The sequence below is a fragment of the Sphaeramia orbicularis genome, chromosome 3 (genome assembly GCF_902148855.1).
Source record: "Sphaeramia orbicularis chromosome 3, fSphaOr1.1, whole genome shotgun sequence".
NCBI lineage: Eukaryota > Metazoa > Chordata > Actinopteri > Kurtiformes > Apogonidae > Sphaeramia > Sphaeramia orbicularis.
Window position 1 is genome coordinate 14,806,279 of NC_043959.1, and position 27,084 is coordinate 14,833,362.

The 27,084-nt window shown below is 39.7% G+C and overlaps 1 protein-coding gene across 1 annotated transcript in view; it reads left to right on the forward strand.

Moving 5' to 3' along the window:
* The window catches only part of otog (otogelin), a 153,409-nt gene extending 127,694 nt beyond the window's left edge, over positions 1 to 25,715 (forward strand). The window contains 11 exon segments of the mRNA XM_030126012.1: positions 1,478 to 1,582; positions 1,677 to 1,778; positions 3,145 to 3,243; positions 3,452 to 3,492; positions 3,710 to 3,785; positions 4,039 to 4,217; positions 6,898 to 7,002; positions 10,648 to 10,767; positions 11,409 to 11,454; positions 19,261 to 19,340; positions 25,202 to 25,715. Of these exon segments, the coding sequence (XP_029981872.1) occupies positions 1,478 to 1,582; positions 1,677 to 1,778; positions 3,145 to 3,243; positions 3,452 to 3,492; positions 3,710 to 3,785; positions 4,039 to 4,217; positions 6,898 to 7,002; positions 10,648 to 10,767; positions 11,409 to 11,454; positions 19,261 to 19,340; positions 25,202 to 25,402 (1,154 nt within the window). The 3' untranslated portion in view covers positions 25,403 to 25,715.
* Positions 25,716 to 27,084: the final 1,369 nt, after the last annotated feature.

Below are 27,084 nucleotides of genomic sequence, written 5' to 3' on the forward strand. Positions count from 1 at the left end.
TTTTTTCTTTAGTGAAAGCAGTATGCTTCTATAAGCATGAAGGTCTGATTGAAGTCAACTTGGGAAGTTAGGATATTGTCACTCACCTCACATATGTTAACATATCTTGAGTAATTTATTCTGAATTCTGAGTCATCATTTGCCTGTTCCTCATCTCGAACTAACTTAAACAACTTCTTTCTTTTTTTGGTTGACTTATGTAGCTTCTATTTGGTGTCAGCCACACATGTGATATCCGTTTTTTTGTGCCCCCATTATGTCTCTTAGTCCTAAAAGGGACAGTGCACTTATGTTCTTTTGGCACCAATTGATTGAGTTCTTCCAGTAGCCACTGTTACAGATCCCGGAAAAAAGGTGAGATGGTGATCCCACTTTTTTTCCACCACTGACTGATTTCCACAGCCAAGCCAAAGGAGTAACAGAGGTGAGACAGGCTGGACTTTTACACAGCGGACCTGCGTTCCGGAATCAAAGGGATGGTGATGCAGCACAGTGTATAGTGTGACGTTTAACTTGCCCCTTGGAAATACCCCAAACATAGCGGTGTTGCTAACCTCTCCAGAGTTGGCAGTCTTTCACCATTCCACAAATGCTAGGATGGATAGAGTCTTCCGCCTGAAGTTACTGTTTTTATCTTCTTGAGGTTTTTTATTGTGTTTTATTGCATCTTGTTTTTATTTATTTGATCTTATTTATTTATTTTATTCATTTACTTATCCATGCTGCTATACTGATAAATGGTGGAACACAGCACTTTTTGTCTTGTCTTGACGCTCGATCAAGTACCTGCCGAACACGTTCAATGTATGTTTCGTTGTAATGCCAAAAGCAATCACTATGTCTGCAAAACAAATCTATCCACGGGTATAAATAAAGTAACCTTGAACCTTGAACAGCAGCTCGCAGATCTTGGCGTCTCCTCAGTTCGACATCTTTCTGGTTGCATTGATCTGTTTGTTTACTGTACACGGCCCACACTCATTTTTAAATCCCTCCGGCACAGGGGTCACACACGCAATATGTCATCAAAACATCACACCTTGGTTGCAGAATGAGAGGTGTTCTTTTTCCGTAGCGTTCCAGAATCCTGATTGCACCTTTATCACAGCTCTGTTACTACCTCTAGAGGTGTTACAGAGCCATGACAGAGGTGGGACCAAATGATCCACCATTTCATTTACACAGACGTCATTCTGGAATAAAGGTGAAATATTCCCGCAACAGAAGTGCTGTGTAAAAGGGGCTAGTGTTAAGTCTTTTGGTTTTTGATTAATAACTCTGACCCGAGTAAGGATTCAGTTATGTCCTTTTGGCAGTACTAAGCCCTCTGAGAGTTTTCTTCCACTGGAGGAAAGAAACAGTAGACTTCAATCACCTCTGGTAGTGATGCCATGGTCTGACGTACAGCAGCTCTGTTAGATTCAAATCTTTGATGTCTTTCTGTGCCCTTGGTATATTTTGTGTACATATGTTACAGAGTGCGACCCTGATCTCTGTGAGTCAGTCGTTCCCTCCTGCAGAGACGACCAACTGCTGATCAGTACGAGAGCTGATGGCAGCTGCTGTGTGGCCCACATCTGCAGTCAGTCCACACCACACACATCATATTCATGGTTTGTGTTCATTGACCTGCCTATCAGATGACTGATTTGAAGCTGTTGTGTGTTTTACTTCAGTGTGTTCTTCCTGTTCGGAGTCTCCACCTCTCTGTCAGGATGGAGAAGTTCTGACTGTTGACAGAAACACAACGGACCGCTGCTGCCCAGAATATCAGTGTGGTCAGTACACTCACATTATGCTTCCATTCGGTTTGTAAGGACATTGAGTTGTGTTGTGTTGATTTCCTTACACTGAGCTAACAAAAACTATCCTTGAACAACTACCAATACAAATTTCAAAACTCAAGTCTGTAAACATCTGAAAATTGAGGAGACCTGTAGCTGGAGTGTTGAGAGAGGCAAGTTGTCCCATTCTTGTCTGATATAGGATTATAAGTGCTTAAGAGTCCTGGGTTGTCTCATATTTTTCATTTGGTGAAAGGTCTGGCCTCGACAGCACATGTACTGTTACAACGGATCCAGCACAGGGTTTAGTATTGTCTTGCTGAAATAATCAGTGTCTTCCCTGTAAAAGACAGTGTCCGGATGGGAACATATGTTGCTGTAAAATCTGCATATACCTTTCAGGACTTATCCTCTCCAAATGTGCCAGCTGCCAATTCCACACGTACAAATGCATACCATACCATCAGAGATGCAGGCTTTTCAACTGAGCCATGATTTAAAATAAATAAATAAAAATCCAGGTGATTCTGCTTATCTACCCTGTTGTACTACAGTGTGCGTCTGTGTTTTTTCTTTTCTTTTTTAAACTTTAATGTTACTTAACATACACAGTAGTGACTTTTCCAGTCATGCCCTCAAGGCACAATTGTCCTCTGTTTATTTCTACGACTCCTGATATAGAACAGGTATTACTGAAGTCTCTTCAGTTCATCCTGGGAGACTTCAGTCACCGTTCTCCTAACAAGTGCCTAAAAAGGTTTTCAGCAGTATGTCACATGTACCACTTGCCTGGGGAAGACACTGGATAAATGTTAAGGTTCAGTACCAGATGCATATAGAGCTCTAACCCCTCCCCTCCCCTCTATTCATTCTGCTGACCACCACCTCATCTTGCTTGCTTGCATACACACCAGTCATCAGGGGGTTAAGAATGTCATTAAAAACACCAAATGGTGGACAGCACAAAGTATGGTGTTCAGGTCCTCCAGTAGAGACTGGTCTGGTACTTCAGCCCTGGGAAGCAGGAGGTACTTGAGTTTCCCCAGGACTTCAGGACTTCAGCTGCTCTTGTGTTAATCTTTGGGACTCAATACCTGACCTCGATTTTTGTAGGTCATGATGAGACCACCCCCAACCCTCCTGTCATCCTGGCTCCCCCTTTCTTTAGCATCTTTGTGAGACACAATATACCTCATCAGCCTCTAGTGACTGTGATAGCAACCTCTCACTATGATATTCATTATATGTATATAATATTTCATCCAAAAATTACTTAGTAACTTCATCTCTCTCGTCAATAGGCTAACAGCTTATGAATGTGTGTGTGTGTGTGTGTGTGTGTGTGTGTGTGTGTGTACAGTGTGCGAGCCTTACAGGTGTCCTCAGCTCAGTTGTCCTGTTGGCATGTCAGTGCTATCGACGTCAAGTCCAGAACGTTGTTGTCCAAACCAAACATGTGGTATGAGTCACTTCTTCAAACTGACTGAAATGATTTTCACGTGTAAATATTTGTGTAATAACAGACTAATGGTAAAAGTAGTGTTTCACCATCTTTACTGCTTCTTCATCTTGCTGGACATTTGTACTTAGAAAATCATTTTGACTGACATTGGACAAAACATTGCTCAGGTTTAAAAATAATGCTGTCATGTTGTATTTTTTTTCAGAATGTGCCTGTGAGAAGATCGCTTCCCCAAAGTGTGGCCTTGTATGTCCTGAATCATCTTATTCACACTGATTGAACATTTAATGGTGGACTTTATATTATCAGATGCACAATGTACACATTTCACCATTCTGCTGCTTTTTGTGCTTACACCCTGGACAAGATTGTTAAATTATGTTTTGTGGGGTTTTTTTTTTTTTTTTTCGCGGGGGGGAGGGCTGCTCTCTCTTATTGTGAACTATTTTTATATGGCCTACAGGGTGAGACCACTCAATTAGACCGGGCTTTCCTGTCTGATCCAAAGAACCAGTGTGCCTGTAAAAGATATAAATGCGGTGAGTCAGAGTGTTTTGTGTTATTTTCCAAGGTTCACTAACCATTGGTGACTATCACATTTGACAAGGTATGACAAGACCAAAATAGCAAACAAGATATAACTGAATAAAACTATTGAAATACAAATATTATCAGCACATGGTTATATTATCAAACTCAAGCCTTAGTCAGGGAATCAACACCTTTAAGTTTTTTAGTCCCATGAAGTCCACTTACCAGGAGCTCTGTTCACTGTTCACGTTGTGTGTGTAGTACGTGAGGCAGTGTGTGTGTTTGGCGACCGTGGTGTTCTGCGTCCTGGTCAGACTCTGGTGGAACATGGAGATGACGGTGTGTGTCACAGTCGACAATGCAGCCGCAGCCTCGATCCAAGCAGTGGCTTCCACCTGCTCCGCACTAGCACCACCAACTGTTCATCGCACTGTCAACCTGTAAGAACCACAGCATACACCAGCAAACACACATACGCAAAAAAGAAACTAATAACTAAACTAAAAGTAATAAAAAAAATGCTTCCTCTGTCCAGATGATCCCATGTAACCTCTACAATATTCATATTTTTTTCTGAAAATGTTTTTTTTTTTAAATACTGTTTACATATTTGATGTTGTGTGGTCACAGATTGTATTGCCTCGGCTTAACTCGTGTATGTTTGACTGAAAGGAGAACAGAACTTCATAGGGCTCCAATGTAAAAGAGGTAACATAAACTTTAATCCACAGTATCCTTTTACAGGAGCTTCAACTTGGTATTTTCCTAGTCAACAAACAATACTACAGTAAGAATACCATGTGGCTCGATCTATATAATATCCGTGACTGACTGAGAGCGCTACTGAGCCTGCTACACAAACCCTCTTAAAGCCACAGTAACATGTTTACACTGTTCCAACCAATGTTACTATAAAGCTGTATTTCACAAAATGTATTCTTAAATCATGAATTATCAAAAAAAAAAAAAAGAATTTTAGCAGAACTAACATAGTTTTAAAAGACTTACACTACGTATAAACCACTTTAAAGTCGACATCACTGTCTACGCCACTGCAGTTGCACACGCAGTTTGGTGGCAGAAAAACACCATATATCAACGGAGGTAAATGGAGAGATCAGAGAGAGTAGGGCAGTGGTTCTCAACCTTTTTTGGCTCATTTTTTTTTTTTTTTTGCTAAAATTTATTTGTTTTTGATCATGTAATAGTTTGTTATACTATGTTGCACATAACACTAATTTTAGATAACATTTAGTCTATATAATGTATATTATTATGGATGGAGGCAGAAAAGCCAGGTGTGGATTACTGCACAAAGTGAGAATTTGATTTTCCTTGGTCAGGATATGTACAGTCAGTCCAGCTTGGATTTACAAGGCTGACAATTAATACTGAACAAACAATAACTTAAACTATGAATTATGAAAGAGCTGCAGCATCTGAAACTGACCACAGAGAACATTTGACAGATAAACAGAACCACAGTGCTTCAGTTTCAGCTTCAGAGTTTGTCATATCTTTTATGTATTGTAATTGTCTCTCTCAACTCTCTCTATATTTTTTATTTGTCCGTTTTTTTCTTTTGTTTTATTTTTAATCAAATACTAGGAATTTTAGGTGACCCCATTTGAATTCCAGGCAACCCCTCGTGGGGTCCCAACCCCAAGGTTGAAAAACACTGGAATAGAAGGAAAAGAGGAGGAAAAATGTCTTGCTGTGCTGTAAGTGGTCAGAATCATAATGCTAAAAAAAGCAAACTTCACTATTACCAAACACCGTTCTTAAAGACGCCATTTGAGGCAAACCGTAGATGCTTATGGTTGAAGCCAGTAAACGGACGAACTGGACAGATGAAACTGACTGAATCAGCAGTGGTTTATATTATTTTAATGTCCGTAAAACAACACTGAGCCAGCCATGCAAGTGAGGTGGTCCACTTGTCTATGATCGCCCACATCTGGTCAAACTGTGTTTTATGTCCTTGTCGTTGACTAGGCAGCACATCGGTCCTCAGCACACCAAAACCATCAGACTAATCTGGGTGTTCTGTATTCAACCTGTTATGTGCTCTTTGTGCTCTTAAACTGAAGGGTCAAACAGGATGTTCAGTAATAAGTGACACTGGCTCAACGTTACCGATGGCTGCATATGTGATCTTTCTCGCCGTGAATTGTGCGAGTTACCACAGTATTCCTACCCTTCAAATGTTCGGTGCACCACTCAGTATTCAAGTTCCTGGACATGACCGCAAAGTACAGAGTTCTAGGCATGGAGGGGTTTGTCTGCCTTGAGCTTTCCTTCAGTGTAAACGCTGGGTTTTTCAACCACATATAAACAGATGTCTGTCCACTGTAGCTCCGTTTGTTTTGTCGGCTCTGTGACCCACTGAGTCCACAGTGAGTCTGGATCAGGAAACCACCTCACCCCACGGCTAATGCTCAGCTTATGCGTACACCTTGTCTCTCGTGGACAGATCATTAAAATGATTGGAGAAGGCTTCTGGATCTTCCATTACTGTGTTTCTGTCCTGTTTTTCGCATTCCTAACACATACTGTTGACACCACAACTGTGACTTTCTGCCACCAGTTAGGCCCCGCCCACAAAATACATCATCACTGTTTACCAACAATGAAATGGTCTATTGAATTACAAATAAAATATTAACTTTTCAAACAAAAATACTTTCTGTCATCATTTGACCAAACAAATCCCATAAGTTACTATTGGCGCCCACAGATATATATTCCTGTTGTACATATATTACTACAAATACATATATATCATCATATGCATCATCATGCATTTCAGAAAAAAATGAATTTTGTTCAAGCTTATATGGAATCATCTGGAGAGAGAAAAGGATAAAAGTCCATGAAAGCCTCTGGGATATTCTGAAGGTGTGTAATATAATGCAAGATTATTTCAGAAAACATAGAGACAGCCAACCCAAGAGACAACGCACATACCAGCACAGCCAGGACACATACCAGGACATTTAGTGGTTTTTTTCAGTTTTCATCACCATACATGTTTGGTTCTGCTTTCTGATTTGGAACATGTTTTTCTTTCAGATATGATGTGTTTTATTTCTCTGCCTAATGCATCTGTTTTTCTATCAGAATCAGATCTACATTCCCCCTAAAGACCAGTCGATGTGCTGTGGTGTTTGTAAGAACATCTCGTGTCTGTACAAACATGAGAATGGGACTGTGGTCCTCTATAAGGTAAGAAGGTGCTCATCTCCTCACATTGTCATGTTGCATATGTCCCGTAACCAAACTATCACACCAACATGAAATGAGTCTAGAAATTCTACTTTCAAACTGGGGACACTTTTACGTACCTTAAGGCCCTGTCATACCTTGATGATTTTGGCAGCGTATACCAGCGTATCAACATTTCTCTAAAACACTGGCACAAGCTGAACTTTCAGTGTTTTTTAAAAGATTTTAAGGGCGTATACGTAGTTCACATAGAACATTTTGATAGCTTACAGATTACTTATACCAACAAAAACTCAACGTCTTGTCCGTTTCGCAACTGGTCCAGTATCAAATCGATGAGGTCATACTGATTTTGGATGACTAGTTGGTATTCAGGTGGTGGATCGTCCTTGTCTCTGCTCATCACGGCGTCTTGAGGAGTACTGACGGGTTCCTCCTGTCGACTCCATTTTTATATATCCTACCAGGCTCCATAGACTCTGTCATCCCTCTGCTGAGGCTCCCTGTGGCTTTGGAAAATTAATAATGAGAATTTAATCTACATTTATTTTAGTTGGTTAGTTTTCTAAATGTAATTCTAAATGTGTAGATTATGGTGATATTAGGTATTACAGGTATTATCTCCTGCAGTCGCTGTCCAGAGGGGAGGTGCTGAAGTGCTTTGTGTCTGTAGGAGGTGAACAGAGGTCGTCCAGAACACATCAAATACTTCTACATACATCTACGTACGTCAATATGTTTCAGCGTGCTCTTAATTTATTCAAAACTTACCCATAACTTAATTGATGTACACCAGCATATTTGCCAAATTTGTCATACGTCTGTGATACTTACGACAAAGTTGGCAACCATGCTGGCGTACATCAACTGTTTTGGCTAAATCGTCAAGGTGTGACAGGGCCTTTAGTCTCCAATACATGATTTAATCCAATATAATTTTAATTTTTGTAGGTTTTTAAGATGTAACTTATAATTGATTACCAACTAAGATTAATACAAGCAAATAAACACTGGTCCTCATGAAATAAAGTGGATGAACTTCTGTTGTCAAAATATAAACATTGAATCAAAAGTAAGATAAAATACCACTCTGACAGATGTCATTATCCATTAACGCCAGGACTCTCACAAGGAAACTAGAAACTACTTATTGTACCAGTTTCATAAATAATTACATGATTTACTCAAATGTCTTTTAAGATCAATAAAATGTATAAACTGGGTTGAGTTTTACCAGTGGTTTTTACGCTTCAGCCAACGTCTGGTCGAAGGGGTATTGTAATCGTTTTGTTGTCTGTCCGTCTGTCTGTCCATTCAATGACATAATCATGTTATCTGAAGAATGCATTGGGATATCCGCACCAAATTTATTCTGTGGATGCATCTTGGCATGGAGCAGAAGCCTATTGAAAATAGGTGACTTTGACCTACTTTTTCAAGGTCAATTGGAGTCAAATGGAGGCATGACCCCTTTATTGGGGTGGTATGTTTGCTTGAAACAGCCTTGTGCAGTTATAATATCTGAGAATTTTCAAATATAAATATATATGTAGTAAGTTTTACACAAAGACAATCTAATCTAAATTATAGGACAGTAACTTTCAACGAAATCTTTGGCTGAGGAGGATTAAAAGTGCACACCACGTTCTGTTTGTATACTAATACTGACACACATGTCAGTACTATGGTCACATGTGAAACCAAACTAATTAACAGAAATTGAGATATACTGTCCCAGTCTTGTCAAAAGGATTCTCTCCAGTGTTTTGGAAAGAATACTTGCCAAGGCAGTAGGCCTTTTTCTAAGCAGCTGACAGCCAATAACATAACACTGGTAAGATACTATTGACCAACCCAAACAGACAATCACATCTTTATCAAAGGACTAAGTGTTTTGGTAGCAAATTTGATATACTCATCAGTTCCATTATCCACACCATGCGCTTTATTACTCTTAGTTCAAAGATGGCAGCACTCAGATACAAAGCGCCTCAGGGCTCTCGGATCGCCCACACTCACTCACTCACTCACTTCACCTGGAAACTGTGACTTTCATACTTCTCTGCTGCTGTTCATTCACTGTAGGTTCAAGGTGCTTTTATTATCCCCCAGGGGCAGATTATTGTACAGTCTGTAGTACACACGTCAAAAACAAGTGACAGATACAACACAAACATACATACTGTTTTTACATTTCTTTTTATACATATGGTGTACATATTCTTATAGTGTGCTTTATATTTTATCTGAGTATTTATGTTTGCACCTTCTTAACTGAGAACTACATTCAATAAACAGCAATAAACATTCTTAAATGTTGAATCTTAATTACCCTTTCTCAAGTGAAACCACATTCTGCACTACTTGCCCTATCAATAAATAATGGTAAAAACCAGGGATGCCCAGTTCAGTAAACCTGCATTTCTAATGGTTTGCGCCTCAGCTGCAGAGGAGGGCTGACTTAGTGGACAATCTTACTGTTTTAGTTTAAGACCCCTGCGTCAGACTGAGGTACTGACCATAAATATATTGAATTGTTTTGTGTCATAAGGGGTCATGCATGTACACATGGTATGACTATTATATTATACATATATATATATATATATAAAGTATACTGAGCAGATCCCTCTTTTGGGACCCAGTAATGCATTATTGTCCTCGAGAAGAGTTTCACAGCTTTACTTGGAAAAAATAAATAAACAAAATAAAAACACTGTCAACTGCAAAACTACGTCCATTAAAAAACATGTATATTTGAAAAAACAGTCTTAAACTAAAAACTATTTCAGGAAAAAAATTATAAACCCAAGTGATACTATTTAGTATGACCTCCCTTTGACCTTAACTTGTCTTTAACCCTTTCGTTCAAATAATTTGAAATTCATTGCATTAAATCTGTGATGTTTTATGTCAGGTTTCATTCAACACATGTCAGGTGTTTCTAATTGTTTGTGCTATTTTTTGTCATGGGGTTGGAGGTCCCACTAAATAGTGATTTTAACCTTTACAACCCATTTAATTCAATTTTTATCTGTCTTTTAAGGCTGTGCACATATTTCCTGTGTTTTCTGGTTGTTTCAGAAGAAAAAGTTAAATAATATAAATATGTATGTTCATTTCAACACTGACAAACAGCAAAGCTAAAAGTAACCAAAGACTTTCACACATTCCTCTATATAAATAAAACCAGTTTATGCAGCTGAGGAGCAGATGGCCCAGGCCTCTGTACCTGCGGTACCTGGGGCTGGGGGGTCCACAGGAGGATGCTCATATGTCAGTCCTTCAGACTGAGCCTGGCCAGGCCCTGTAAGCCAACATCCGGCCACCAGGCGCTCACCAAGGAGCCCCTCCCCCAGGCCTGGTTCCAGGGCGGGGCCCCGGTGACCCTGATCCCTGATTACAGCTAACTGGTTATGTTGGGTCCAGTATCGCGCTTTGTCTGACCGGTCATTTCAGACTGATCTGCCGTGGGAGACCCTACCAGGTTCTAGACGACCCCCCCCCCCCCCCCACCACCACCACCACCACCACCACCACCATGATAAGATGGTGATTCATATCAATATATAGGTAGATGATTTTGAGTTTTTTCACGTTCTTGCAGTTCTCATCATGCATTAATTTTCTGTTTGTATTTTTCAGCCGGGGAGGTCATGGGTGTCAAACTGCATGAACTTTGACTGTGCAGATACTGCATCGGGGCCAACACTTATTTCATACCCGTTCAGCTGCCCCCACTTCAATGAAACAGAATGCATGAAGGTCAGCACTCACAAATATACTCATACTGCACATTTAATTACTGTTAACCAATGTCACATGAGTTTTGAGAAATACCTGGATAAGGACGGCCTGCCCTTGTTAGATTTGCATGGTATATTCCTTCCATAATGATGGGTTGATTATTTTTGTAAAAACTCTTTGTAAAAAAAATAAAATAAAATTATGTCAACCAAATACCATTTGTAAAAGAAATTCAAGTGGAAAACATCCAAGGTAGTAAATACTTTTTAGAGGCACTTTGTAATGTAATATAATTCCACATTTCCTACTTTTGTCTCAATCAATTTCTGAGGGGTTTTTATTTAGAAAAAAATTATGATAACAGGGAATATCCTTTTTTTTCTCACAAGTGTATGTTGTGTAAAATTCTCATTTTCTTTTAATCTTTTCTCTCTTTTTTCGTGAATTTATTTAATCTCAGATGATCTGTGTTTTTTGTTGGTTTTTTTTTTGCCCACTCACCAATCATACATTTTGTTCACCTAAATTAGCCTTAGCATGCCATCATTACAAAGCATCTAAACATTCCGCCTTTAAAACCACCCAAACTAGGTCATACAGGATGTTTGTCCATACAGTGCATTTTGTTTTGTGTTGACCACATGTGACATGTGTCTCAGATCGGTGGAACGGTCATCAGTTACATGGACGGCTGCTGCAGGACATGTGAGTATCTGGTCTGAGTGTAGCAGTGCTATAGTTAGCGTAGACCTGTAGGCTGCAGCTGACACTGAAGAGCGCCATTACCTGCTGCTCAACATGTTTCCAACATGTTTGCCCTTCAGTCCAGAGTCACACAGACTGAACTGGCTTCTGTGTTTTCAGATTAGTAAGAGCTGTCAGTGTGCTTTTCAGTGAATTCACAGTTTTGTCCAGAATATGCAGATGATATTTTATATTTTGTAAAACAATGTCACTGAAAAGCATGAGAAGACTTTTCTGCGGGTCTATGGTTTATGTGCTACAGCTTACCATCATGTACCGATCCCCCCAGGTACTGGATTCCCTCTGTTTCCTTTCCCAGTTAGCCCCCTGACTCCCACAGTTAACACAAACTGTGAAAGAGGTACCAACACAACAAGGCTTTCCCGTGCCATTGTTGATATTCAACAATGTACTCCCTCCAAAAATACCCAGAGACAAAGGAAATCCCCCCAAAAAGTCTGCCTGCAAATCCACAACATATCCCCTTGTCCCCTGTAGAACAGAACAGTCCTCTCAACTGTCAGCTCATTTCAGGCTCTCTGACTTGATCCGCTTTAGTAGAAACCAAACCAAAAGGTGCTGATGAGTATTTTAAAATGACTGATATGTGGACACATTGGTCTTTAAAGCAGTGAAGCTCTCAGATAATCCTTGTCCACCAAAGCACAGCAATGGAACCACTGCCTAATCTCAAAGTCAGATAGGTAGTATTTTTACATAGCACATAGAAAAATGCAGCACGGTGTTGCTCAACAAACAACACAAATGTCATTTATGTATGTCTCAGACCATTACACCACAGACCAAATGACAGCACCATTTCAGAATGCTCTGATACTATTACCTTATTTCACACATGAATCAGATCAGACAACATTTGATTCTCTGAACTCTTAAAATAATACCCTTCATTCATCAGGGACAATTACTAACTTGTGAAGAGCTGCAATGATTAAATGATTAGTGGATTAATTGACTATTAAGTTGATCAGTTATTTTGATAATCTGTAATAACTTTTGATAATTTGAGTTAGAAATAAGTAAAGTATTTCAACTTATATAAATAATGAATTGAACCAACTCTATGTACCAGAACCATCCAAAACACCAGAAATAGGCCAGAACCAGCACCATGTTGACTTTGGTGGAAAGGACCTATGAGTTTTCATTTGACAGGGTTTTATTTTCCACTCTGAAAATATCAAAACTCAGAAATCACAGCACTCTAAACTAAAAAGCTGCTCAACTCAAAAGACGCCAAAAAATGGCTGGACACCTGAGAGGTCAGTAACGTTGCCCCTCCCTGAGGATCACATGACAGCTGAACATTAGCACTGTCTGGGCAGTGCATTGTTGATTGCCAACAATGTACTGTTGGTAGTGACCCACTAGTTGGGCTTAGACGTACGTCTGCATGTTTCCATAGTTACTGATATGTGTCAATGTAGAAGCACCTGCTGCAGTGATGTTTCTCCACCAGCAGGTGGAGATGTGGTGTGTGGCATTTTAGAGAAACTACTATAGTGCAGCAGATAACCAAAACAATCATTCATTTTGTGATAAAATCATGATATTTGGGACACTTATAGTCAAAGGCATTCCCAAAAGATATGGATATGGAGGCATCATGAATTTTCAACATGGCAGCCATGGCAGCCATTTTTCAAAATGGCCACCAACAACAGCTGTTTTCTAATGAGTGATGTATACAATATGATATTGCGGACAAAATTAGTTGAATTTATTTACTGTATGTACTTGGTAATGTGTTTTTGGGATAACTGAACATTTTAATCGAAAATTCAAATGGCCACCATTTTTTCAGACTGGTTAGATGTGGATGATTTTAGTGTAATTTTTCTTCAACATTTTTCTTGATGCAGAATTTGAATTAGGAACTTTAGAATTTCTAAGAAACGTCCTTCTATCTCATAAGACCCATATTAAGTTACGGCCAAACCTAGTGGTCAGTTGGCTCAGTTGGTAGAACCAGTCCAGTGACCGAAGGATCGGCAGTTTGAATCCTGGCTCTGACTATCCACATGTCGAAGTGTTCTTGGGCAAGACACTGAACCAGTAGGGCCTGGCAGCCTTGCATAGCAGCAGCTGCCCATTGGTGTATGAGTGTGTGCAGGAATGGGTGAATGTGAGGCTTTATAAAGTGCTTTAGGCACCATGAAGGTGTGGAAAAAAGTGATATATAAGTGCAGACCATCAATGGTATTATTCAAATGTATTGTTACCAGGTGGATAAAAGCATCATATTGTGCATGAGGCTTCTTCAGACTCTAACAAAGGATTTTAGCCCAGGAGCCCACAAGAGAGTTCAAAAACTTCTCCCAACACACAAAGCTTCATGTGGTCAGCATCTAAGAACAAATATTGGACTTTGGGGCAGAAGGTCACGGGTTCGAATCCCCGCGGGAGAGAAACATGGATCCACTGGAACAAAACATTCATGAAGGGCATTGAACATGGTTCTGATGGAGTGCTACAATCCCAGTGAGAGGGGACATGTGCAGAGGATGTGGGAGAAATGGTTGCTTCAAAACCCCACATCTTCCGTGACACTTAGTGACAGTCTGACAGTCAGTGAAGATGTGCATCTGGTAGGGTTCATAGTCTTCCTCAGATGTCTCTGACCAGCCCCATTTGCACGATGAAGGTAGTTCTGGTGTGGACCCCTCATGCGGACACAGCTCTATTGACATACTCTTGTAGGGCAGCCTTGGTCAGAGGGACTGATTGTACATTGTGACTCTACACCTAGTTCTATCATTCATCCAGTACCATTTAATTCCTGTGCCATCTGTACACCATAACTCTATGAATATGGCTCTCCCGCACTGGCACATCCTGTCTATTCAGGTGCGGTTATCTAACTACATCAAAATATGTAAACTATTTAGATGTGGGGCTAATTTTAGATAGGACACTAAACTCCACTACCGCTAAACTATCACCATAACCAGCACATCAATTACAGAAAATATGGCATTATTAAACAGAGTGTATTTATCTGGCACTGAAGCTCATGCTGATTTTGACAGCAGTGGTGTCACCAGTGTGCCCTGGCTGTGCTTCGACATCCACTCTATTACATTTCCATTCATAGAATGGTTCAGTTGTTTTCATTTTGCAGATATAGGGATCTTTGAGTTTATTGGATCAACATTTTAATTCCAATAAAATAGATAACTCTATTTTCTTGCAATTATAATTTTGATTCCGGCCACATGACTGCCATCTTGAAAGAAATGGTGGTCATATTCAGCTGTGAGGTAGAAGGAAGGTTATGGCCATTTCCAAAGTTTCAAATTTGAATTACTAGCAGCATTGTACCAGTGGTGCCATTGTATGATAGCATGATAGGCTAAAACACCCTCCTGTGGTACAACAGCGGCATTGTAGCCCTCCCGTGCTGCTACATCGATCACACATCAGGCAGACACAGAACCTGCATTATATAGTAGGATGCATCATAAAAAATTATTGATTTGACACCGAGATCACCTATATCAGTCATACTAGTGACAGCTGCCATCTTGAAAAATGGTGGCCATCTTGAATATTCAATGACATTTTTCAGTTATCCAAAAGACATTTACCAAGTACTATGTATGGTAAATAAATTTAGCAAGATTTGTCTGAAATGTCATATTATATCCATCACTCATAAGAAAACAGTTTTTGCTGGTGGCCATTTTAAAAAATGGCTGCCATGCCATGTTGAAAATTCATGATGCCACCATATCCAATTCTTTTTCCAATGCCTTTGGGTATAAGCATACCAAATGTCATGCTTTTATCACAAACTGAATGATTGTTTTGGTTTTCTGATGCACTATAGTGGTTTAGAACATCCTACAATGTATGTATGTAGGAGAATATATATATATCTATATATCTATATATATATATAGCTATATATATATATATAGATATAGATATAGATATATAGATATATACAGGGTTATTCAAAAAGAATGAACCGATTTCATTACACAATATTTTAGTAAGGAAAAGCAATAGAAAACTCCAGCCAAGTCACAAGTATTCTACTCATAATCCACTTTTATTTCCTGTCTTACAAGTGTTCAATGTGTCCACCACCTGCAGCACGGACAACATCAATGCGATAAGAGGATTCCTCCCAGACATGTATCAGCATATCACAGTCCACTGAGTTGATTGCTGTTCTTATTTGATGTTTAAGGTCACCGAGGGTAGTGGTTAGCAGTGGAACATAAACTTACAAAACTCCTCTTTCAAATGGTCACTAACTCATTCCATGACGATGCTTCATTCCATGACGATGCTTGAGAACTGAAGCAATGCGTCATGCATTCATTCTTTTTGAATAACCCTGTATATATGGAATCTTTTAATGCATCTCATTCTGGACAAAAAGGACCTTTGACTATACTTTAATGACAACAAACTCAAAATGCCCGACACAACACCTTCCATGCTCCTCATTTAACTTGTGATGCAGAGACTGTTCATTGTCATTAACATTCTATTCATGTTTAAATCTAAAATGTTGAAGGATCTTTCTGGTTCTTTCTATCCTTTAGTTACTATCATTAAATCCTTTGTGAAGTCATTTACATACCGTGTTGTCTGTGTGTAACCTGCTGTATCTCATTCACCTACATTGATAGATATACTTTATTGATCCCAATCTGGGAAATGTCAGTGCAACACCCTAAGATCCTGTATGCACACAGTTAAATTATCTACAACATTAAACACAAGATGCTTTTACAGAACTTTCCTGGATGAACACTGCATGAGAACCCCCCCCCCCCCCCCCCCCTTCACTTGGTTCTGTGCTGAATAGTACAACATGACCACATGTTCTTACTTTTAAACATTTTTCATTCAACCCCAGTTCCAAGACTCGTAAACCCATATTTTATTTTATTTTATTTTATTTTTAATGGGCACCAACACATCTTCAAAAAGTTGGAACAAGAATGTTTACCACTGTGTATCATCCCTTCCTCTGGGAACTGAGAAGAAAAGCTGCTGGAGTTTTGGGAGGCCATTGTTGTTCATTCTAATTTTATATATAGGATTGTAGCTGCTCAGCACTTCTTACTGTTCTTTGTTATGTTTTTCCTTTCATGATGCACCAAATTCAAAGATTAAAAGATTATTTTTTGTCAATTCACTAGATGTACAGAACATACAGAGAACTGAGATACTGTTTCTCTCTCACCTTGTTTAATGTCATGCATTAAAAAAAAAAGAGGAAACTAGAAAAGCACTCGGAGAGCACAGACCTCCGCCAAGGCAGATCAGCCCCCCCCCCCCCCCCCCCATCTCCCCATCATCACCAAAATTTTATCAGTTGTTCCTTGTGCCAGTATCAACATTTCCTGAAAATTTAATCCAAATCCGTCCGTAACTTTTTGAGTTATCTTGCTAACAGACAAACAAACAGAGAGACAAAACCCAATGAAAACATAATAAAGTGTACGTGTCAATCTGTTTACAGTAGTAGCAGCAGTAGTGCAGCGCAGTAATGGTTCTGAGGTGAAGGGGTGCATAATGGAACCAAACAGCAGCAGATATGTTAATAGTGAAATGTTTAGAATAAAGTGCAGAAGACAGTCAGCATCTAATGTGAGAAAATCACAGGATGTAAGTCTACTGGGTCTTACTCTCAAATGCACCAACTATGCACTACTGTAAAGCCCTGCTGTTGAAATACATGCAGTATTCAGTTTAGCAAATATGCATGGCCTTCCCACAAACTGATGGAGTCATATGTTGCTCTAGAACCTTCATATACCACTCAGCCTGACAGTGCCTTTCCTGAAGTGCAAGCAGCCTATTCCCCTGAAACTAATGCACCCCCATACCATCAGAGAGGAAGGCCTTTTAACTGAGAGCTGGGACCAAACCAGATGGTCCCTCTGCTCTCAGTGTCCATGGCTTCCAAAAGAAATGGCAATTTTCAATTCATCTGACCACAGAACAGTTTTTCACATCGCCTCAGTCCATTTTAAATTAGCTTTGGCCCAGAGACAATGGTTAAAATGGATATTTAGGCCCCACTTAGACCTCTAAATAACATCAATAACAAGTATTTAATGTGTGTTAAGTATATATTTAAAATCTGTCACTAAATGTGTCGTCAGTGATCACTTGTGATCCAATCTAACTTCACCACCTGATGGGTAGATTTAGCCCGATCAGCCCACCCGTGGGCCGAAAAAATTATATTAATATTCATCTACTATAAAAATATAATAAATCAGGACAATGGATGTTTTTTTCAGCTTCTGCTCAAAGTTTAGACCCTAATGTTAATAAAAGTACATCAAAAGTGTATTTTAGTGCAAACTTTAATGTTCAAACATGATTTTTAATCTTTGCGGGGTGAAATATAGGCTATTAAAAATCTCCGACACGAATAATTAATTTATGCATATCATCGTCAATCCAGCCGGAAAAAAACAGGCGAGGATAAAAAAATTCTTTTTTCTCTTTTAGTTTGTTACAGTTTACTCAGGCATAGTAATAGATACAATATTTTAGACAATGGGAATAGATTCTGTGAGGTCTCTAAATGTCCATAGACACCAAGAACATCCATATGTAGATTATTATTGTAGAGTAATTCTACAATTATTATTGTAGAGTAATTCTTCATTTACTTTGGGTATGTCTTTTTAGGCGTTTTTCCCCTGAAAATATGGTCAGGGTTAAACAGGTTAATAAACTCATCTATAGCCTAAAATATGGCAGAAGCTTTCAATTCAAAGGGAACTTATGGGGTTTTAACTGTTTTCTCCATAAGTAATTTTTATGTGATGTTTCCTCACATGTCCAGTCAATATGTCTTAAATGTCTGTGACAACTTTAAGCATTCTGTTGTTAATAAGACACGTGATTAAATCAGAATGGATGTTAATGCCAGGGCCTCAGTCTGTGTCAGTATCTTTGGTACCAAATAAATGCAATAATAGTAACAACAAAACTATTCTGATTAATAACCAGCAGAGGTCAACTGATATTATAAGAAATTATAATAAGAATTAAGTTTCTTACTCAAAAAAGCTGATGTTTTTCCCATGATAAAAATGACAGATTTTTTTTTTTTTTTTTTTTTACGTTTTTGTACTTTTTGTATTACAAGTTTCTAGAATTATTTACGAGGAAACAAAACTCTAAGTCAAAGCAATAAATTCCTGTAGGTTTTAAGTGAATCTCCCTCACTGAAGAAAAAGTACAACCTAAAAAATGTAGGTGATTCTCAATGAACTTTTTACATTTTAGAGCTATTATTTTCACTCAAAGTCAGCAGTTTATAAGCCTTGAATATACCATCAGTGATAAACCAATCAGTATTTCTTTTCTTTTTGCAGATAGCAGAGACAGCAGAGGGCTCATCTCCAGATTAAGAATCAGATCAGTCAGGTTACACATAGACAGACAACACTGTTTGGAGAATGATTTCACTGCTGCTACGCTGCCCAGAGGATGTGTTGGATAGAAAATGACCACACTGATCCTTTAAGACTGTTATATATGAATGCATGATTTCTTTATTTTTCATTCTGTATTATGTTTGTTGCTTTATATCTGTGAAGGGGTTTAATATCCTGTTTTCACTGTTTACACGTGTCACTGTGCATGTGTGTATTTTCTATCCTTCTGTCACACCTCTGACTTCCTGGTGTACGCCTACATAATGTCATTTTAGATTTATCATAGCTGTTCCAACCCATTGCTTTGCTTTATTCGTGTTACCAGGTAAAGAAGATGGAAAGTCGTGTCAGAAAGTGACTGTGAGGATGACCATCAGGAAGAATGACTGTCGCAGCAACAGACCTGTAAGTTCTGTGTCTTGACATAAACATAATAAAGTTGACACCATTAAACTGAAAGTAGTCAGACCCCATCATTAATTTATTATTGATTAATATCAAGTAAGATAGTTAGAGTATTAAATGAAATGAAGAACCTATGATTCAAGTCAGCGGGGGGATTAGAAATAATAGATACTAGTGATAAATATTGATAGTCAATGATGGATTTACCGAGGGACCATGTTTACTACATGTAATTTTTTATATTCCTGAAATGGATGTTTGGGTATATAATGGTTTTACCCCAAATGCTGCTGTCGGCTCCGCCACCAGATATCCTTCGTGTGAACACAATAACTAGGACAGATTTGATTGGATTTCTTCTCCCTTGATAACCAACATAGTGGACCCCTAGTGGAGGAGCCTATGGATTTCAGCTTCTTTATGAGTATTACAAGTCATCCAAATGGGGACGCTTTAGTTGAAAATCAGGTTTTTGGACATAAATCAAGCAATAATTGGTCGATTGAGATAAAATTAGGTTCATATTGATTGTCTTCCAAATGTCCATGTTCTGTCTGCCATCCAAGTTCATATGGGGTCATTTTTATTCACTAGGTGGAGTTTTGTGGGAAAAATGGGTTCTGTGACCATTAGGGTTAGGGTTAAGGATACCTTTGCTGTCCACCCCCGACAGCATAAGCCTCATTTTTAAATTGGTCTTGATGTTGTGAGAGTGCACCATAATGCAAAATAACTATAATAGATAATTCCCCTCAAATGCCTTAGAAAGTTGAACAAAACAGGGAATAAAAGGACAAAGTAAATACTTAGATCAAGTGCAGATATAGGAAAACTCCATTGAAGTCCAGGATTCCAGACAGATTTGAGTTCCTTCCACCTGTACATATGGGTGTATACAGGTGTGTAGTGATTCTGTGGTCTGAAGGTGAACGTCCTCACACATCCATATCTCGCCTTTCTTAGATTTTCAGAACCATGCAGTGGGTGGAATTCAGCTTAGAGTCAGGCTGAAGTCATGAAATGTTGAAACCTGGTGTGGTACTTTTTTTTATACCTTTAGGAATGACAGCAGACCTGATCAGCTCCTGATAAACTCTTGTTATTTTGTCCATACATTTGACTTTTTTGTGTGATTGATCAAACTTGATGGTGACGGATAAGTCTGCAGCAAGAATGTTTTATTCAAGGGAGGACTTACCGAAGCTGCACCAGAAGTCTTCTGTGATTCAACACCCTATTCCAGTCGAGTTAAAGAGGCCTCAACATGGAGGCAGAGCTGGTGTTAGGCTAAAGCCTAGGGGATGGGGCTACAAGCTTTTTCTGCCATCAGTTCTCATGGGAAACGTCAACTTGCTGCAACACAAGATGGATGAGTTGGAGGCACTACTGACAAACCAGAGGGTCTATCATGACTCCAGTGTTATGTGTTTTACTGAAAACTGGTTGAATAACAACACTTCAGGCACCACTGTCGATACATCTGGTTTCATGATTTGAGAAGAAGGAAAAGCTACAAGTGGAAAGGTGAAAGGAGGAGCACTTGTTCTGTATATAAACAACAGGTGGTGTAACTCTGGTCATATTAATGTTAAAATAAAGGTCTGCAGTGAAGACACTGAACTATCAGACCAGACCGCTGTATGTACTAAGGGAATTCTCACATATTGTCATTGTCACTTACATTCAACCCAGAGCAGTGGCTTTTGTGGCATGTGACATTATTGAGACTGTTGTCAAGATACAAAATCAGCATGCTGTTGCATTTATTACAATATCTGGTGACTTCAATCATGCCACCCTGTCCTCCCACCTGACTGGATTCTGACTAGAGAAACTACACCCTTGATCTGCTCTATGTGAATGTCAAACATGTTTACAGAGTTCCTGCTCTACCATCACTAGGTAGATCAGACCACAACCTGGTATTTTTACAGTTCTCTTACAAACCTTGTGTGCAGAGACAACCTGCAACGATGCAATCTGTCAGGAAATGGACCCCTGAGGATTCTGAGGCTCCAAGAGACTGTTTGGAAAGCGCTGATTGGAATGTATTACTTCTTTCAAAGACTGCTGTTTGAACAAGAACAAAGTTTCTTCTACCGAGGACACTTTATACTTCATGAGACCTGCAGTGCCAAACTTGTGGGAGGTACTCCACTTTTCCACATTAACCATCCCCTCTTTGAATTTCTGACCAATCACGCAGTAGTTCTCAGACACCACATGAGAAGAACAAATGATGTCATTTTGTTCTCGCAGCCCTGGGAGTGGGATGAAATGACTGTTCTCGGGGAGTGTTTTTTTCACTCAGTCTTCTTCCACATCAGCTCCATCCTCTTACTGTTTCTCCTCTAGCTTTGGATCGTACCATCCTTCTCCACCATCTTCTCTACAAGTGTGCATCCTCACCACAGTTCCTACGTCTACTACCACACCAGAACCTTCTACACTAGGTGGAAGTACAGAAATTGTGTCCTGGGAAAGCAGCTGGCCCAGATGGACTGTGTTCAAAGGGACTGTGCTGCCCAACAGTATGAGTGTGTCCAAAGGATCTTCAGCCTGAGTGTATACTTGGGGGGGGGGTTGAAAACATCATGTATTATTAGGGATGTAATGATTACCAGTACAACAATCCCCGACAGTTAGTATTACCGTTTAAATTCTAATTATGATAACCGTGTTTGATTACCGCACTTTGAAAACTCACGGTACTGCTCATTTCCTGGAGAAGCAGCAGCACTCCAGGTGCTATCTATCTATCTATCTATCTATCTATCTATCTATCTATCTATCTATCTATCTATCTATCTATCTATCTGTCTGTCTGTCTGTCTGTCTGTCTGTCTGTCTGTCTGTCTGTCTGTCTGTCTCTGAAAAAGAAACTCAACCAACTTAAACTTGATATGGAAAATGGTCAACCAGTGGCCATAAGGTGACATCTTTAATGCACATTTGTATATTTGATTGTTTACATGTTAATATTTTAATATTTCTTCCAACAGAAAGCACATTGTAGCTATTATTTAATTTTATTTATTTACTTATTTTTCAGAATGTAACTTGGTTAAATCATTTCAGTGTGTGTATAAGTACTTTTTGAACATTTTGAGCACAAATTCAACAATACCGTGATAATAATGATAACCGTGATAATTTTGGTCACACTAACTGTGATATGAAATGTTCATATCATTACATCTCTATGTGTTATATATTAAATATAAGGCAATACTTGGCCTCTTGCCTTTCTACATTTGTACATGAATTGTGAAGAGAAATTCAGATTTTTTTTCTCTGTACAAATGATCATGTATAGTTTTCTGTTCCATTTGTCTGTATAGAACTGGGTCAAAGGGCTTTTGTGTATTCTGCACCTTATGATGGAATCAGTTGCACAAAGACTGAAACTAACTGAGTTCATTTCTAAGTCCAAACTGACAGTTCTTGAGGCCAGCTCCATAACTTGTACTTGTTTTTCTTAATCTGCTTGTAAATATTATTTTTTATTAACTATTTACTGTCAAATGTTTCTATTATATATGTGTTTTATCTGTGTAATACTGTAACTGTGTGTTGTATTTACCAGAGGTGGATAATCCCAGGTTCATCAAGTCAAAGTCCTGCCAAGTATTGGTTCCAACCTGTTCATTTAACACAGGTGATTCCACTAATTATCCCTTCATCTACCTGGATGAGGAGTTGTGCTCATCAAAATGGGCTGGTTCAGTGAACAGATTGGAACCAATACATGGCAGGATTTGACTTGATGAACCCAGGATTACCCAGCTCTGGTATTTGCTGTTGTCTGTCTTGGCCAGGACTCCCTTGTAAATGAGGTTCTTAATTTCAGTGGGACTTTTCCTGGTTAAATAAAGATTAAATAATAAAAAAAACACCAAGACCTAAAGTAGAGCACCTAGAGACCAGTGGTCCTGATGTCACACATCATGAAGACCCTGGAATGGCTGGTTCTGCATGTGAGACTGGGATATACTGGAGTGGATGACGCTGTCCTCCACAGGCTGCACCGAACTCACTCTGATCTGAATGAGTCTGCTCGTTATGTGAGGATTATGTTGTTGGATTTTTCAAGTGCATCCAACACAGCCCATCCCTCTATACTCAGAGACAAACTCCAAATGATGAATGTGGATCTCTCCCTGGTTTCCTGGATTACAGACTACCAGACAGGGAGATCACAGTTCATCAGGCTGGGAAACCGTCCATCTGAGACAATAATGAGCAGCACTACAGCTCCATAGGGGACTGTTGTGGTTCACTTCCTGTTCACATTGTACACAGTAGACTTGAAGTACAACTCTGTGTCCTGTCACATTCAAAAATACTGTGATGAAACAGTGTTGTGTATCCGGAACAGACCGGAAGAAGAGCAAAGGGATCTGACCAAGGCCCTCTGTGAATGGAGTCACAAAAACCTCCTCCTACTGAACAGATCCGAAACAAAAGAAATGGTGGTGGATTTCAGAAAGACTAAACCCCTTCTTCAGCCAGTCATCATTTGTGGGGTGGACATTGAAGCTGTGATGACATACAAACATTTTGGGATGCATCTTGACAACAAGATGGACTGAACACAGGTGCACGCTACAGACAGGGACAGCTATTGTTTCTGAGGAGGTCCGAGTCCTTTGACGTCTGCCCTAAGATGCTGCACATGTTTTACCAATCAGTTGTAGCTACTGCACTCTATTATGCTGCTGGGGAGGTATGATTAGATTAGATTAAATTAGATTAAGATCCTTTATTGTCAGTATACAGTACATTTTACCACACACTGAAATTCAACCTCTGCTTTTAACCCATGTCTAGAACAAGCAGGAACACACCACACACTGCAAACTAGGAGCAGCGGGCTTGTCATAGCAGGCGCCCGGGTAACAACTGGGGGGTTAATTGCCTTGCTCAAGGCACTTAATCCCCCCACAACAATTTTTTCTGCCAGTCCATGGAATCAAACCGGCGACCCTTCAGTCAAAGCTGATTCCTCAGCCCTCTGGGCCACAGATGACCACAAATTGTTGCTCAGACCAGGATTCAAACCACTGTCTTCTGCGTTTCAAACTGCAGGTGGTACTTGCTGAGCTAAAGCTCCTTTGGCCATTGGTATCAGACATAAAGACGTGAAATGGCTCAACAAACTGGTGAAAAAAGTGGATTCTGTTTTTGAAAAGAAGCTGGACACACTGTGGACTGTGGTGGAAAGATGCACACTGAGGAGGATGTGTGGCATCTTGGAAAATCCAGAATATCCTCTACATTTCATTCATTCATTCATCTTCTGAAACTGCTTTATCCTCACCAGGGTCACGCCTATCCCAGCTACCTGTGGGCTAAGGCGGGGTACACCCTGGACGAGTCGCCAGTTCATCGCAGAGTCAACATATAGAGACGTACAACCAATCACTCTCACATCCACACCTATGGGCAATTTAGATTTACTAATTAACCCAACCAATTAACCTATCAGTGCATGACTTTGGATGGTGGAAGGAGCCGGAGTACCTGGAGAGAACCCACGCAAACATGGGGAGAACATGCAAACTCCACACAGAAAGGTCCCTGGTTCGAATCCTTTCCATTTCATTTTGACAAAACAGACGAGCAGCTGCAGTGGGTGACTGACCTCATTCATACAGGACTGAGGGGTACGGAAGATCATCCACGCCTGCTGCCATCAGAGTCTACAACGCCTCAGTATAATGATTCATCCATTCTTTCTTTCATTTCATTGAGCTGATTAAGAAACTGAATAATCCCCCTGGGGGTCAGTAATGTTCATCTGTATGTGTTTCCGTACTTCTGGCAGCTCTGTTAACATCTGTACCATCTCTCTCCTACAGGTAAACATCGTGTCATGTGATGGGAAGTGTCCGTCGGCAAGCATCTACAATTACAACATAAACACGTATGCTCGTTTCTGTAAATGCTGCAGAGAGACGGGGCTCCAACGGCGCTCTGTGCAGCTCTACTGCAGCGGCAACACGACCTGGGTCAGCTACACCATCCAGGAGCCAACGGACTGTTCCTGCCAGTGGTCTTAAACACACACACATACACACATACAGGCAAAAACACAAAGAGTAACACACACACAGAGTTCATATGATCTCTACACTTTAAATACACAGGAGGAAGAGAAGAAGAAATGTCCTCCGTATTGGTTTACTGAGCTGTCATTGGTCGACTGCATTGTAGGGGTGTTGCATTGGGGTTCAGTACCAGTGATGTAGGCGTCACTACCTGATCTGATACATGTGCCAGAATACTTCTTCCTGTCACCAGTATTTCTAAGTTATTTATGCTGGATTCTGGGATTTAAAATGAACAATTATAAATGTATTAGTTTTGTTCTTATATTTCCACAACATTATTGTTTTTTTTTTTTGTTTTTTTGTTTTTTTTTTTACAAATACATTCACTTTTATTTTTTCTGATGCATTTGCTTGAAAGTCAGTGTTAATTTGCTGTGGCTGATCAGTCTGGAACTGCTTCCATTCAAACAGGACTTACTCTGCAGCTTGCACTTATGCACTTATAATGCATGAGTAGGTCGCCCCTGGAGCTTCCATAAATGGATGTTCTTGCTTCTGAATCATTACTCTTACTGTTGGTTCATCTTGTGGTTTTGTAGAAACAAAGCGTGTCCCATGTCCCCCCTTGTGCTCCTCTGGGGTCCTCTATTGCCACCCTTTCATTGCCCTGTCCTGATTCCATGGACAGTCCCTCCTATTATGTCCTTTCAGGTCATATCCCCAACATTTCATCTCCTCAGCTTGACTTCAGCTGTGATGCGGTTGTACCCAGCTGACTTCCTGCGTCCGTTCCCCTCTTCCTGGGCGCTCCAGGCCTCCTGTCTGTGGGGGCATGGACAGAACACTGCTGGGCTCAGGCTGATTCACATGAACGTGGATTAGGAGAAACGCTTGCAGGAACTTTGCCAGGCATTCATTATCTTTCCAAAGCTGTCCCTTCAGGTTGGAGGGATCTGTTTTTTGGTGGACATTGTCTTCTTAGTTCTGTCCACATCCTGCCTTGATGACTGTTGATTCCCACATGATCTGCCTCGTTTCAAACACTTTTCCAATTCACATAAAGACTCTGCTGACCTTTGAATTTTGGTGGCCATGGTGTTGAAATTCAGCCATGATGGGACACCGTAGACTCTTTTCCTCTCCTGCTCACTCACCAATAAGTTATGTTAACGTGTTCTTTTATTGGAAGCTCTAAGGACGAGTCTGGATTCAGATTGGTCTCAAAGTTGACTAAATTTATTCAGATCACAAATAAGGTGGACATTCAGTGCTGAGGACTTAAAAAATGAGCCCCGAACATTACATGAAATGTACATTTATTGACTCTTTGGGCGGGCTCACCCATACAAATGGTTTTGTCTTTAACTTAGCGTTGTCTAAAAAGATCAAACAGATGTGGGGCCTTAACTCTAAGTAAACTTATGCCAACAATAAGTTTACCCTTATCACCTATATTTGACAACACTATGTGTGTGAATGTGTGTGTTCAGACGTGTATCTAGAAGAAGAACAGAACCTACTTAACTCTTGTGCAGACAGATATTTCCTATCTTAACAAGCTGAACCTGCTGATAACATACTTAAACTACAACAGAGTACTACATAAATCCTGCTCACAAAGAACTCACTATCAACATTATTGAAGTAAAACAGATTAAACAAAAGAATCCTATGTTAAAGCAATAACTACA